Below are 15,076 nucleotides of genomic sequence, written 5' to 3'. Positions count from 1 at the left end.
TTCGGTTACCCGTCGCCCCTGTCAATACACTGGATCACCTGGCTTCTAGAATAAGTATAAGTTGAGTTTCTGTCTCGGCGTATGTGACATGAAGGTTCAACCTGGAAGGTCGCAAAATCCCGAGAGCTACAGTAAGCGTTTGCTATAATGGTCTCTAAATATTTATCCTTTGGTTGAAAAGACCAGACATTGGTATTCTCCGATGCTTCCCGTATCATTCATGTAGCATAAGCCGATCAGTCACAAGCATTCACATTTATCTATGCAATATCTCGCTACATGATATAACACCTACTTCAACTCATTGGAGATGCTCCACACCTGCAACTTGAGCTGCTCGACAAACTCCGTGTCCAAATAGTGCAAGTCGTCGCTTAAAATTCGCTCGGCAAATGCAAAAATCAACTTCACATTCCACAAGTCCTCCACCGTCTTGGGGGCCCGCACTAAATTAGCCATCTCGATTTTTGCGTCAATCACCGACAACTTGCCACATGCGCTCCACTTCTCCAACTCACTAAACTGGTCAAAAACCTTGAGCTTCATCAACCCGTGGTTCTCCTCGCTCTTTTGCGCGTATGCACTCAACAATGAGTCGGTAGATTTCCTGAGCATCCGAGAGTTGTCCCGCCTGTAGACATATAGCGAAAGGGACTTGCGGAAGAGCTCCTCGTGCTGCCTGTTCAGTAGGTCTATCACCACCTCAAAATGCTCATTGGACGCCGTTTTCACGCGGGAAATGTCGCTAATGCTCGGCAACAAGCAGGGCGATTGGAGCCGTACCACCTTCCCCGACTTAAGCTCGATCTGAACGGGAACCTGGCACGACTTGCCGGTTGCAACGTCGCGCACGGTCAAACACCGCGGCAGGACTGCAAGGGCCCAGAAGCTGCGCAACGCTTGCAAGTGCACCTCGGTGTTTTGCTTCGGAAACACCGGATACAATGCCGTGACCAAGGCCGCAATGGCAAAGTTCGAGCTGTCAATCGCGTACTGGCCACCGCCGAGGAACAAAAGACCGAGCGCCATGTTGACGGCCATGTAGTTGCCGAACCCCACGTCTTTAGAGACCCGTCCTTGGAGAAACCGCAACCGTCTGAAGGTCTCCAAGTCTCCGGTTCCGGCCATGACAAGCGCCATGGAGAGCGCCACGAGGTCAAGAAGCGACAAGACGCCACGCTGGGCGAGCTTCGCGTCGTGAGTGAGTGCGGGCAACGTGCAAAGCGCCATGAGCGCGTCCATGTAGTACACCAATGTGTCTCTGGCCTTGAGACTGCCAGTAGAGGCGTAACGCAAGCCCATGGCAAGGCAGGCCCCGCTGATAAGATGCAAATATGCCAACTGATCACTATCCAACGACCCAATCGTCTGGACAGCGTACTGCTGGAGAAGACAGAGCGGGATCTGGGAGTCAACCCACTCCCGCGAACACCCGATCTTCGACCAATTGATAAGGTTCCGCCCCAAACAGCGCAAGAGCAAGAGGTCTGGCCGGATGTAGTCGAGAAGCTGTTCAGTTTCTGGCGCCGCCAATTTGGCCGCGACAGGACTGTCGGTCTTCATGTAGATGAAAGCCAACGCAAGAATGGCGCCAGCGGCGGACTTGTCGTACTGTTGGGCCGCCTGGAAGTCTCGGGGCGACACTGCCATCGCGAGAAGTCTGTCTGCGACATAGGTATCGTGGAGACCTCTAAGGTCGCCCCCCTTGCCGAGATTCACGTATCCGAGGGCAATTCCCGCGGCCAAGCGGTAGCTCTCGTCCACCACCTCCTTGTCGTTGTGGAGCACCGTTCCGCTGATTTGAGCCAACAATACTTCGCTCATCCGGCGGTGCTGGCTCTCGAGGTAGAGGAGCCCAATGCCGACCAACCCCGCCGTCTGCACCGCAATGTCCACGTTCAAGTCGTTCGCTCCCGGCGGAAGTAGCGCAACCACGTGCACCGAGAGTACCTTGGTGAGCTTGACATCCATCAGCCGGCGATGGCTCGCCGACATTCCGAGCAACAAACCCACGGACGTGTAGGTGTGCTTGGGCCCAAGGTAATTGTAGATATGCCATTCTTCGAGGCTTTGGAGGTGGCCGTTGAGGCCGAGGCCAAGGAGAAAGCCCGCGTGCTGCGGGTTGAGCTGGACCGGCTTGTTGAACACGATCCACGAGCCGGAAATAGAGGGACCCGAGAGCCCGGATGCTTGGGCGACGGAGAGCCCGGCAGAAGCCCCATTGTGGAAGTACCCCCAGTGGTACTGACTCTCCTCTAGCGACTCGACCGGCACGCTGATAGTGCTCATCATCGGGGAGATTGTCGTGTCAAAGTTGAGCTTGGGAATGGGAAACTTTTCCGTCATCAACGGCGTCCGGCTGGAAAAGAACAACGCGCTGCGGCCGAGCGGGATGGTCAACGTGCGGAGCGCCGCGAGGGCCGCAAGCTCGCGCTGGGCCTCGATCAGCTCATGGTCCGAGGTGTCGGTGGTGAAGAGCGTGGCGGCCTGCGTGCGAGAGGATTGGAGCAAGCGTGTGATCTCGTAGAAGCGTCGGTCTTCGGAGAAGCGCAACTTGGTGGTATTAATTCGCTCGGCCTCGGAATGGCCGTCCCACGCCGCGAGCGTCTCGGTGTCGAGGGCCGACTGTAGGATCTGGTGGATGTCTCTTGTTGCGGTAGCGGGGTACGAGGGCTTGGTGATGACCGTGGGGTCGAGGAAGGTGGTGAGGTCCTTGCGGGACACTAGCTCTAGGGCGCCGGGAGTCCAGTTCACGGGCGTATCGTCGCGGCACCTTGCGATAAACTCCTTCAACGGGATGGATACGCCCGCGGGGAAAGTTTCGAGGTACGCGGCGGTGAAGCCAAACTCCACCATAAGGTCAATCACATGAGAGGGGTACTCCGAGGAGATCATCACCTCAAAGAGGCGGAGTACGTAAAAGGTGCGCGGCGTGATGAGCTCGTCGATATCCTGAGATTCATCAGTGAGCTGTGAAAACGGGGTATAAGGGACGATGTCGCCGTACAGAAACAAGCTTACGCAGCTGGCAAAGAGGTTGGGGGGTGTTTGGAGTGGCTGCTCGCACGGGTAGAGAATTCGTCGGTCGAGGAGGGAGGGAGTTTGCTTATAGTAGGTGTGCCAAGTGCTCCAGCCAAGCCAGAGGCTGAGCTGGGCAAGAAGAAACCCCAAACGCTCAACCTGGTGGGTCGCCGTGACGTCTAGAATGGCATCCTCACGGAGGAGGTGCAACGCAAGTAGCATTCGGGGAAGCATCTCGGGAAGAGGATGGGTGGTGTGGAAGGAGGACTGGAGCGTGTATGCGTGGGGGAGTTTTCCTAAGATGGGGTTCTGGGTCTGGGCCGGCGATAAAACCAGTACGTTCTCGTTCAGGCTCCCCACGTCAAGGGTCTCACTTACCTGTGGATTTGCTTTTACCTGATCCAAAACTTCTCTAGGGAGAAGAGAAAGCACCGTAACCACGAACGCATCCCAGTCGCCGCTCTCCAACGACATCGCACACACCCAGTGGAGCCAGACGATTTCGGCCGTCAAATCGCTGCCCAAGTACCGTACCGCCAGAAGGCTCCGCCGTACCAAATCATCGGAGTGGCTGACCAACAACTTAAGGGTGTAGTGCTTACGGTTCGCCCCGATCATGGCGATATCGCATCCGCAGCTGTCCGCGAGACGGGCAATGGGCAGAAAGTAGCGACCGATCCGGACGTCCGGCGAAACAAGTCCCAAGAACGGGTTCACGAGGCAGAGTGTCGCAGGGTCTCTAAGTACCACAATATACCCCGGACGACACGCACGCGCAAGCGCAAGACAATCCAAGCAGCGGAACGTGTAAACACGGCTGTAGCAGGGTACCGCACTCTGGGTATCGAAAATCACCACCTGGGCCTCCTGAGAGCCAGAATTGGCAATTACGACCGCCTCTTGCGTGTCGTAGGCGACAGAAAACACGTGGAGGTTGCTTCTGGACCCCGAAACGTGAAGGCTATCAAGCCGAGTCATGATAATGTCCTTTCGGAGTTTTGGCAGGGAGTCAGATTCTGAGGCCAGTCTGTGGGATTCTGACACCAACCGGTGCTCAGACACCAGAACAAAGCGCTTTTCACCCCCTTCATCCTTCCCCGAGCTCTTTGACACGCTTTTCTTTGGCTTGACCAACTGTCGAACATGGTAGATGGTGACGGAGCCCGCGGTGTACGTAGCCCCGAGACAGGTCAGGCCGCGCGGAAAGAGTACCAACTCCTCGGTGGCGGCTATGGCGCTGGTGGAGGCCGAAACAACCGCTCCAAAGTCGTCCAACGGGTCGGTGAGCGTGTAGAACATCGCGCTATCCTCGCGCGCAAGAATGAGCCCCTGCGCGAAGGGGAACGCGTTGCGAAGTGGAAACGGTATTGATACGATATGTGAGCGACCGTCAACAAAGTAGATATGGGCGCGTTCTGTTAGAATAACCGCTAGCGCCTTACCAGGCGTCTTGAAGACAGTGAAAGTGGCGGCGACAATTCGTTCTCCGTATGTCAATTTGCGGTTTACAACGCCGCCCGTGAGCCAGATTACCTCGGTGGCGGAACGTAGCAACACGTCGTCGCCGTGGAGGCTAACCAGGTACCCCATGGCGCCCGAGTATGGGTTTTTTGTATCGTGGCGGATGTCTAGCGCGGGCAAAGTCACCCTAGCGCTTGGAAGGGCCTCGGACATTGAACGTAGGTGGATGGGGGTTTGCTTCGAAAAGAATAATTGGAGGTGTTCAGGGGAAAACACACACACACACACACACACACACTTGTTTTGATCTCCCAGACGTAAATATCCTGGCGGCTATGCAGGCAAAATGGTTCATGTCAAGGTTATGTTATTGTTATGGTTATGTGCCCGGGTGGGGTAAATGATAGATCTAGTAATGGCGTGAGCCGCATATGTTTTCGCGTATATCTCTACGTCTTAATGCTGTATCATTGTCCGACAGTTGCTTGATGAGCGAGTTTCCATGGATATTCTTTCGTTGCTTGGAACAAGGAGGAGATTGAATGATGACACCTCCGACCCAGGGAGCGATGCTATACCCCCCAAGCGGCAGCGCACTGCAGGCATAATGGCACCACCACCCGTGATTCCCATCCACCCACGATTCCCGGCGTTTAGCGTGAGTGGAGTTGATGCTCTGCAGTTGCTGGTCTGGCAGAAACTAGGCCCAATTTCTTCCGAGGCATACAGCCTCAGCAACGTGGTCTTTCGGTCCACTCCAGAGTTGACGTTCCACCGAGTGGATTACCTGCTTCCATTCGCCTCCAAATCCGAATCGTGCGTTAGGTTGTTTAACAAAAGCGATGCAGTGGTTCATTCCTGCCATGGACAGTACAGGATTGTTCCCCTAGCCTCTCCGCATGCTTTCACAGTGTCCAATGGGGATGACCATATCCATGAGATCCGCAGCGTGGACATGGCAACCGACGATTCGGCTTTTGTGATAGTCACACCTCGAAGTTTAGCTGTAGTGGATAGCAAGACAAATAGAGCAATTGGGTCGGCTAAGGCTTTGAACCACTTTCTCGCGGCAAAATTCAACGCAGCGGCGAGTGTTGTGGCGGCTGGTGGTCACCAAGGGGAAGTGTCTTTGTGGGACATACGAGCATCCACGGCAGCTAGGATATATGTCAAGCTTGGAAAACTGCCCCTTCCCTTGAATTTTGTCCATTGGTTATCTGAATTCCGGCTTATTACTGGTTCTGCTTCCAGTGGGAGTATCCAGATCTGTGATATCCGAAAGCCAAAGGCTCCGGTGGCCGTGCTCGAGACACATTCACGGAGAGGAGTTGCTTCGTTAGACGTTGATCGACAGGCAGGGCTCATGTGGATTGTATCGAGGGATAACCAGATTAGGGTTCATTCGCTTGGGGCGTTGCCGTCTGAGGCTCCGTTGGTTGAGTTTGAGAGCCCGTTGACCGGCACTGCGGGGATCTTGGCTAACAACGTGACCGATGGGTTGCTTGTTAGTAATGACACGGGCTTTGTACAGTTTCCACTACCCAAGACGATTAGTGGTTTGGGGTTTCTCAAGCGTGATTTAGCGGCGTATCCGGTAAACCCCACAGACTATGAGATTGACTCGGTGGTGCTCAACGGAAACTTTACAAGGGCAGCTGTCTGTGGTTGGAAAACCGGGGAGGAATATAGCACCGTTGTTGAATATATCGAGTTAGAATGAGGGGGCGGCACGTAAATATACATTGAGATCATAAGGTATTGCATTCTAAGTTTATGCTTCCGGGGGTAAGAGTTGGCTCTGGGTTGTGTTAGTCTTTCAGGTATCTGTCAAATCTGCCTCGATCTGCAAGAGCTTAGATATAGGGTACAATTAATTATGTATCCTTGTACATATAAACTCGTTTATTTTTAAAGAAATCGGGACATGGGTTAAAACTTCAGGGTTTAGCTAATCAACCATTAAAGTGAATAGTTGATAATACCAAACTGAAACTATAGCAGGGACAAAGCAGAAGTTTACTCCGAAAGATCATCATCCGGCTTTCGTAGAGCCACCTTTATACTGTTTACCGGCCAACAAACTAACCAGCTACAACCAGTATAATTCCGGAACCCCCCGTCAATCGTTCTTGTTCAGACCTTTTTTAATCACGTGATCAGATGGACCTCTGAAGCCGCATGCAAGACATATGCAGGACAATCACTCTCCATCACACGTCCACTCAGCTTATCGATCTCCCAAGATACTAGTTGTAGCCCATATTTCGGGATGTAAAATCCAAAACACCGCCAACTATTACCAAGCTGATAGTCGTACATGTCCCAGAAAACTCCAATCCATCAGATTCATACCCATTTCCTCCACCTCGACTTCTGGTCACGTGCCGCTTTTTCTTTTTCCAAAAAATTTGTGCTTAACTGAAAAGTTCTCTATTCAGCTTACCACAACTCCCACCTCTTCCCACATTCCACCATGTTTAGAGCCGCTTGTAAGGTTCCCAGAGCCCGGCTAGCCAACCCCGGTTTGGCAAACAAGTGTTTGTTTGCAAGCGTCCAGCACTACACCATGAGTGCCATGGAATCAACCACTACCGGCGGCGATTCCCCTGCCGGAAGTGCCACCAAAAACGCCACTTCAGGCAGCTCTGTCTACCAATCCCTCATGCACAACCTCAAAACCAGACAGTATGACCAGAGCCAAGGCGACCAGATCGCAAATCCGTTTGCACGCGCATCGCTCGCAGGCCACGGCAAAGAGGTTGTCCACCTCACGTCACTCCTCGAAACGTGCATCGCGGTGGGCAAGTTTGAGCGAGCAGAGAACATTCTCAACGCATTGTACCCGCTCTGTCAGTCCGGAGTGCATGACCACACGTTCATCACCAACGTGAACGGTTATCTCGCTGCATGGGCTGCGCGTGACGGGGTCGCACTCGCGGACGTACGCGCGTGGATCAGCGCAATACCCGCACGTTTCGCGGGCGCGCTCCCGAACGACCGTACAGTCGCAATCCTTGTCACAAAGGCGATGGATGAGGGTGTGGATGCGGTGGAGTGCCTTTCCGAGTGGTGTCAAAAGTTAATCATCACGTCGCGCGCGGTGCTCAGACACGTGGACGTGATCGGGCTCGCGCATATGAAGACGCTCGCGGCGCACCCCGCAATGCGTGCAGACGAGATTCCGCGCGAGTACCAACATCTCATGGACGCCGATGCGCGCACAGAGCCCGCAGAGCTTGCCACACCGTTCGACCCGGAGCACAAAGGCGCCTCCGTAGAAAAGGACACGGCCGAGCTCCGTGCGGTCTCCTCGTTTGGTCTCAAGGTTGTCAGGCACGCATTACTCGGGATTGAGCAGAACAAAGAGCACCATGAGACGTTCTTTAAAAACCTCGAAGAGACTTTTGGAGTGGTTCTTCCAGCCACCAGAAGCGAAATTGACTTTCACGCAATCTACCGGTCGCTTCCTGTGGACCAGAAACCACTCTTTGACACAATGCTTGAAGAGTTCAACCACGAGAGACAGCGCAACCTCGAGAACCGCGCGCACGAGAGTGCGGTGGAGAAGTGGCGCAACACGTACACGACCGCGGAACGCAGCGGGACGCTTGTCGCGAACCGCGATCTCAACGTGCATCTCTGGAACTGGTACCGCGCGCTCCTTCCGTTGCTCGAGCAGGAGATTGCGCGGTGCAAAGTCATCTTTGAGGACACCGAGAAGCGGAAGATGGTGAAGGGCGACGGGGATAGAAAGGCGTACGCACCGTATTTGCTTGTGATTGACCTGAAAAAGATGGCGGTCACGGCGATTCTCGAGCTCTTGAAGTTGAACTCAACGGGGGGCGTACACGACGGAATGCGCACGGCGCGCGCGGTGATCGCGTGCGGCAAGGCGATCGAGATGGAGTACCGCGCGGAGAAGGTGCTCCGGCTGGAAAACAGTTTTTTCCGCGACTATAAAAAGCAGCCCAAGTCGCCGGAGTTCCGCAAGTTGCTCAACTCGACTAAGGCCGTGTTTCGGAACGAGACGTTGGAGCAGGAGATGGGCGAGTGGCCCAGTGACATCAAGGCAAAGGTGGGGTCAGTATTGGTTTCGCTCATCATGCATGTCGCGCGCATCCCGGTCGAGGGGCGCGACCCGGTTTCGGGCGATATTGTGCGCGGCGACGCGCCCGCGTTCTACCACACGTACCAGTATCAGCAGGGCACCAAGATCGGGGTGTTGAAGGTTCACAAGTCGCTTATTAAGCTATTATCCAAGGACTCGAAGCAAGTCGAGACGGTGGCGCCGCAGACGTTGCCGATGTTGACCAAACCAAGACCGTGGACCGGGTTCAAAAGCGGTGGGTTCCACTACTCCAACTCGCTCGTGCTCAGAACGCGCGACTCACCCGAGACGCTCGCGTATCTCGAAGCCGCGTCGGAAAATGGGTCCCTCGCGTCGGTCTACAAGGGCTTGACCGTTTTGGGAGACACTCCCTGGACGGTCAACAGAAAGATCTACGATATTGTGTCGCAGGTCTGGAACACGGGCGAGTCTTTTCTTGATATTGCGGGTGTGCAGGACGAACTCGAGCTCCCGCCGCCACCGCCGCGCGACGCGGATCCCGTGGTGCGTCGCGATTGGAGCCGCCGCGTGAAGGCGCTCGCGGATGAGTTCTCCACGCGTCGTTCGGAGCGCTGCGATTCCAACTACAAGCTTGAGATTGCTCGCGGGTTGCTCGGCGAGAAGATCTACTTTCCCCACAATATCGACTTTAGGGGAAGGGCATACCCCCTTTCAGCCCACTTCAACCACTTGGGGAACGACATGACCAGAAGTTTACTCGTATTCTGGGAGGGCAAGCCGCTCGGTGCACAGGGCCTCCGCTGGTTGAAGATCCACCTCGCCAACACGTTCGGGCACGACAAGATCCCGTTCGACGCGCGCGTGGCGTTTGCGGACGCGCACGTCGCGGAAATTATGGAGTCCGCGCGCGACCCTTTACACGGCGCGGGCTGGTGGAAGAGCGCTGATAAGCCATGGCAGGCGCTTTCCACCATCTTTGAGCTCTCCGAGGCTTTGCAGATGGCCGACCCGACGCAGTATGTGTCGCACCAGCCGGTCCACCAGGACGGGACGTGCAACGGGTTGCAGCACTACGCAGCTTTGGGCGGTGATCCTGAGGGTGCCAAGCAGGTGAATCTCTCGCCGCTGGAGAAGCCACAGGACGTGTACGCATTTGTCGCGGAGTTGGTGAAGAAACGACTCGCGGCGTCGGACGACCCCATGGCCGCGAAAATCATTCCTATCCTCAAACGAAAGATTGTGAAGCAGACAGTGATGACGAACGTGTATGGTGTGACTTACATCGGGGGCGCGGAGCAGATAAAGAAGCAGTTGGACGCGCACTTCGACGACAAAGAGGCGTACGCGTTGTCGCGTTTCCTCGCGACGCATACGTTTGCGGCGATCCGCGAGTTGTTCAATGGCGCACACTTGATCCAAGATTGGCTTGGCGAGTGCGCGCGCGCGATCTGCAAGGCGATCAAGTTGGACCACGCGCAAAAGCCCGACCACATGTCGGCGGTCATCTGGACGTCGCCGCTCGGGCTTCCGTGCGTGCAGCCGTACCGTAACGACAAAAAGTCGCAGATCTCGACCAACCTCCAGACGGTGTTCATCTCGGACCCCTACGTCGCGCGTCCCGTCGACCCGCGCCGCCAGCAGGCGGGGTTCCCGCCAAACTTTATCCACTCGATTGACGCGTCGCACATGCTTATGTCTGCGATCCGCTGCCGCGCGGACAACCTCGCGTTTGCATCGGTCCACGACTCTTTCTGGACGCATGCCGCGGATGTCGACATCATGAACGAGCACATCCGGTCGGGCTTTGTGAGCCTCCACGGGACCAATTTGGTTGCGCGGTTGAAGAGAGAGTTCGATACGCGGTATAAGGGTTTTGTGCAGATGGAGAAGGTTCTGCGCAACCATCCGATTGTGAAGCAGATCACGGACTTGCGGAAGACTACTGCCAAACAGTTGGGCAGACCGATGACCACGCTCGATGAGATCTACTTGGAGCAGAAGCGCCGTCAGTTGTTGGCCAGTCTGGATCCACAGGAGGTGCAGGCGGGACGCGAGATGGTGACTACGGTGAGTTTGGCGGAGCTGATTGAGGATATTCCACAATTTTTGAAGGAGATGAAGGATGGCAGTGGAGTGAATGTTTTGCTTCCATTTGCGCTTCCGGAGGTTCCAGAGAAGGGGGAGTTTGATGTGAATGTGGTGAAAGAGAGTCCGTATTTTTTTTCTTAAACTGACATCCTAAAATTGTCAAAGAGGTTCCCTCATCTCTCACCATTTTTTTTTTCCACTTTATGATACAATTTCTTTTTTGTTTTCGTTTGGCTTGTTTTATTGTTGTTGTTGTTTTTTGCCCTCTCGGTGCATCCCTTTTACGATTCCCTTGTACATATCAAAAAGGGCGGGTGTTCGTTTGTATATAGATCTGAATATCATCCAGGAATTGCAAGGTTTCGTAGCCAAAGATAAAAGTGGACGAAATTATGGAAGGACACCCACTCCGTTTAATCGTAAATTAATAATGAGTAATTTTCATGTGCTCTTAGGTTTCGTCATAGTCTCATTCATAGAATATATCCATCCGGAAGCCCTTAATCTACGGCTCAGCATCGCTTTCATAGTACGTATCTCATGTAAATTTCATATAAATCCCATCCTAGTCGCTTACTGAACTACTTATCTATACAGCCACCTTTCCCTGCTGCTCCAAGCTCTCGATCAACGGCAACAACGGCTCCATCTCCCGCTTATCCATCAACCCAAACTCCCGCACAAACGAAATAAAGTGCGCAAAAAACGAGTTCCAGTGCGCCTCCAACAGTAGGTGCACAAACTTCTCAAAGTGGTTATGGTACATGTGCGCAAACACGCGGAACATTTGTCTGCACATATTTTTCACGTCCTTGCCAAAGTACGGTGGAAAAGCCCCACCATTCTTCGTGGGAAACAACGTCTGGTCGTTCAACTTGTTGCTCACCCACAGCAACACAAGCTCGATGTACTGGCCCGCAGGCAACATGACCGCCTGGCCAGAGCCGTCTTGCCAATAGTAGTCGCAGCCCGGGCCCGCACTCATGGTGGGGTACGCGGCGGGCGTCACGTACTCCGCGACAATGCCATAGAACTGGTTCAAGTGCGTGTATGTCTCAAACACATTCAACGCAAGCCACTCACCGTAATCGACATATTTCGGCAACTGCACAATCGTGCGGAAGGAGCCCTTGACGAGCGCGGTCTTGACAAACGGCTCACACAAGAACAACGGCTTCTTATCGCCCGTGGATTTCAATCGCGGCGGCGGCTGGAACGCAGGCGCCTGAAACTGCACCTGTAGAGCCTGCGCCGCGCGGCGCGGCGACCTCCGCGTGGGCGACGCGCCGCCCCTAACTGACGTTGCAGACTCGCTGGCGTACGGGTTCTGATACTCGAGATTGGGCGTCTCTTTCTCTCTGTTTTTCTTCGAACTGCGGCCGAAGCCTCTGATTGTGTTTAAAAAGGACATGGTGCTGGGGGTTGCTAGATGGAGTAGCCGTATGGCTGGATCAAGCCAGATATATCATTTCGCGCGCCTCTGCCGCACACGACCTGTGCGTGCAGGATTAATATGACAACATTGATGAAATGTCATGGCGGATATCCCTATATTAAATTCGATAATTTTAGATTGATTTATTTCTTTTGCGTCTGTTCTGGTTGGAGGGTGACAAGCTGGCCAGAGGAGCTACCAACTTGACAGGTCCTACCTTAATACCACCATTTCAACACAAATATGACTGGAGGGGGAGGCTATGCCCTCTACGGAAGCGCAACGTAAATCATGCAATTAAAGGGAATTAAAGAAATAAGAAAATTAGAGATCAAAAACACCAAAACCAGAATGGCAGAGACGACACGGTATTGTCAAGACAAGCAACCTCACCGAGTCCCAAGGGCAACACTAAGCGCTAAGACTGGACGATTGAAACGAAACGGTAAACCCAAGACCAGCCACAAGTAGAGCTCCAAACCCAATAACGTACCAATCCACAGACAGCACAGGATGGACAAGGTGAAAGTGTATAAAATGGGGCCAAATTCGAACCAGCTGTATCAAAATAGTGCTAAGCGCAAAGCCTCGTCCTAACATACAGTTAGAGCCCCATCTCTTCCTGCAACGCCCTTAACGCTGCCTCATCCTCGTCCAATTCCGCGACCGGCACATCCGGCAAACTTGGCATCCGTCTCTCCGGTTCTGAAGCCTTCGCTGGAACCTTCTCGGCCCGGGAATTCTCAGCCTCCTCCTGCAACGCGGCCAACTCGTCCTCCAACTCATCGTCGTCGATCTCCTGGCCCAAGGGGCGTGAGATGGCCTCCGAGATCTCCTCGGAGAGTTCAACCTGTTCGCGGATGTCGTCCATGGTGGCGTCAACCTTGTCGACGTCGAAATCGCCGTGTATCTGCTTCATGGCCTTGGCGCCCTGTTTCATGGCTTTCATCGTCTCGAGGTTCAAGTTAGCACTCTCGATAGCGTTGAGCTGCGTGTCCAATGAGTCAATCTGCGCCTGTATTTTGTCGAGCTGGCCCTCGTACACCTTTTTGCGCTTCAACGCGGCTTTGGCCACGTTTTTGTTCACCGTAATGTTCTTTCGCGCAAGCGCATCCTGCTCACCGATTTGGTTCTCGAGGTGGCTCTGCTTCTTGTTGAGCATGCTGATATGTTCACGAAGGTCCACGATCGCCTTCTTCGGCATCTCCTTCTTAGTCTGCGAGTTTCCGCCGAATATGTAGTTCCACATCTAAAGGTTAGTACTGATACAAATCTTCCGGGGGGGTGTAGGCACCACGATAGGGTGGGCAAAAGGAAACTACCGCTAGGATCGAAAATGGGTGTTATTCTGATTTTTGTAAGCCTCTTTATTCATCCCATAGGCTGCTGAACGTCCTCGCACTTCATATCCCCCGCCTTCATCCCTCGGTCAAATAGTGTTACATACGTGTCCGATCTTATTAATATTCCAGGGTGTTTGTTGTGATGTGCTTGCTGTACAAGTATACGGTGTAATGTGTCGCGCCCCGTGTAACGCCCCTGTCTAATTGTACTGATAAGAGTGGCACGCCGTCGAATCTCCGATACTGAAAGCAAAACCAGCTCAGATGGGCGGTCGTGTGTCGCCCAGCTTCGTGGTGGGAGGTGTGGCGTGCGCACGTGACAGACGTCTTCCGCCCAGGCTATACAAATTTTTAATCGACAGATCGCGAGTACAGCCTTCAAAGCTCGCAGCGTTGTAGCTAGCATCGTATCTATACACTCCCACTAACTGCCGGGTACGTTTGTAGACCGAGAGCACATATTAATGAACTGAAAAGTAACCTTAAGGCTTTCCATTCTAAATATACACATTGGTAAACATGTACGGAATAAAACCACCTTCCGTGGTACTCGGCCCTACTCACGTGATGTCAGCACGTGATCGATTGAAAGATAACACGCACCTAAATATCAACATAAAGGCTATCCAGTAACCCCACTCACCATCTACCCCATGTCCGTTTACACCCCCCAGTTGACCGATATCCAGGACCGGACGCTGGAGTTCCAGCAATGCGTGGCCTCCTTCAACCGCCTTAACAAAACCAAGCCCAGTCCGGCGGCGAACGCGCCACCCAAGAAGAGCGAATTCTCGCTCCGCGCCAGCGCCGTCGCAACAGATATTGCCCACACACTTGGGATGTTGAGCAAACTCGCAATGTTGGTGAAGAAAAAACCGCTTTTCGACGACAAGCCGGTAGAGATTGCGCAGTTGACCAACGTCATCAAGCAGGACATTTTCCGCATCGAGCGGGCGTTGAAAGACCTCCTGGTATTTACCAAGGGCGGCGCTGAGCCCCAGGCGGCCACTCACTCGAAGAACGTGGTTCAGATCCTCAGCACCCAGTTTAAGAACATTAGTGGTGATTTCAAAACGGTTTTGGAGACGCGGCAGCGGAACGAGCAGCTGAACAAGAGCAGGCAAGAGCAGTTTCTCTCGGCGGTGTCATCGAACGTGGTGGCGGGCAGCGCTACCACATCGGAAAATCCATTCATGGCGCTGGATAACCCGTTTTTAAGCCGTTCCGCCACACCCTTTGCCGACACGGATACCTCGCCGTACGGCGACTACCTCACACTTCCGGACCAATCACAGCAGTTGATGCTCATGGAGGAGCAGAGCGTGTACTTGCAGGATAGAAACCGTGCGGTGGAAACCATTGAGTCAACCATCAACGAGGTGGGCAACTTGTTCCAGCAGTTGGCAACCATGGTCAGTGAGCAGGGCGAGACCATTCAACGAATCGATACTAACGTTGAGGATATCAGTATGAACATCCAGGGCGCCCAGCGCGAGTTGTTGAAGTATTATGCGCATATTTCTAGCAACCGATTCTTCTTTCTCAAAATATTTGCCGTGATTATGGTGTTTTTCATGTGCTGGGTGTTGGTGTCGTAGGAAATCAAAGTTCCTCTCCGCGCTTTGAGCAATAAGTCGCCAAAAAGAATATAGAGAGCGG

At 53.7% G+C, this 15,076-nt stretch overlaps 6 protein-coding genes across 6 annotated transcripts; 3 read left to right on the top strand and 3 right to left on the bottom strand.

The window, feature by feature from the left end:
- Window positions 1-291: 291 nt before the first annotated feature.
- Window positions 292-4,695, bottom strand: APC1 (anaphase promoting complex subunit 1; the record flags this gene model as incomplete). The annotated part of the gene is made up of 2 exons (XM_019131801.1): window positions 292-3,317; window positions 3,396-4,695. 2 exons carry the CDS (start codon window positions 4,693-4,695, stop codon window positions 292-294), a joined length of 4,326 nt encoding a protein of 1,441 aa, XP_018984935.1.
- Window positions 4,696-4,984: 289 nt separating this feature from the next.
- BABINDRAFT_8510 (uncharacterized protein) lies at window positions 4,985-6,202 on the top strand (the record flags this gene model as incomplete). Its single annotated transcript, XM_019132810.1, has 1 exon — window positions 4,985-6,202. One exon carries the CDS (start codon window positions 4,985-4,987, stop codon window positions 6,200-6,202), a length of 1,218 nt encoding a protein of 405 aa, XP_018984934.1.
- Window positions 6,203-6,601: 399 nt separating this feature from the next.
- Window positions 6,602-10,990, top strand: RPO41 (DNA-directed RNA polymerase). Its single transcript, XM_019129109.1, has one exon. It carries the CDS (start codon window positions 6,956-6,958, stop codon window positions 10,778-10,780), a length of 3,825 nt encoding a protein of 1,274 aa, XP_018984933.1. The 5' UTR covers window positions 6,602-6,955; the 3' UTR covers window positions 10,781-10,990.
- A 208-nt stretch (window positions 10,991-11,198) lies between these two features.
- Window positions 11,199-12,050, bottom strand: MOB2 (Mob2p; the record flags this gene model as incomplete). Its single annotated transcript, XM_019132405.1, has 1 exon — window positions 11,199-12,050. The coding sequence occupies one exon, from the start codon at window positions 12,048-12,050 to the stop codon at window positions 11,229-11,231; it is 822 nt and encodes a 273-aa protein (XP_018984932.1). The 3' UTR covers window positions 11,199-11,228.
- A 192-nt stretch (window positions 12,051-12,242) lies between these two features.
- Window positions 12,243-13,583, bottom strand: SNF7 (ESCRT-III subunit protein). The gene has a single exon (XM_019129108.1). The coding sequence runs from the start codon at window positions 13,321-13,323 to the stop codon at window positions 12,679-12,681; it is 645 nt and encodes a 214-aa protein (XP_018984931.1). The 5' UTR covers window positions 13,324-13,583; the 3' UTR covers window positions 12,243-12,678.
- A 487-nt stretch (window positions 13,584-14,070) lies between these two features.
- Window positions 14,071-15,015, top strand: BABINDRAFT_37140 (t-SNARE syntaxin; the record flags this gene model as incomplete). The annotated part of the gene is made up of 1 exon (XM_019131805.1): window positions 14,071-15,015. The coding sequence occupies one exon, from the start codon at window positions 14,071-14,073 to the stop codon at window positions 15,013-15,015; it is 945 nt and encodes a 314-aa protein (XP_018984930.1).
- Between the last annotated feature and the right edge of the window lie 61 nt (window positions 15,016-15,076).

This window comes from Babjeviella inositovora (assembly GCF_001661335.1).
Source record: "Babjeviella inositovora NRRL Y-12698 unplaced genomic scaffold BABINscaffold_7, whole genome shotgun sequence".
Taxonomy (NCBI): domain Eukaryota; kingdom Fungi; phylum Ascomycota; class Pichiomycetes; order Serinales; genus Babjeviella; species Babjeviella inositovora.
The sequence above is the reverse complement of the archived record's forward strand: the minus strand, read 5'-3'. Positions and strand labels throughout refer to the sequence as shown.

Excerpts from the sequence above, each read along its gene's own strand:
- SNF7 (XM_019129108.1), bottom strand. The coding sequence starts at position 13,323 with ATGTGGAACTACATATTCGGCGGAAACTCGCAGACTAAGAAGGAGATG.
- RPO41 (XM_019129109.1), top strand. The coding sequence starts at position 6,956 with ATGTTTAGAGCCGCTTGTAAGGTTCCCAGAGCCCGGCTAGCCAACCCC.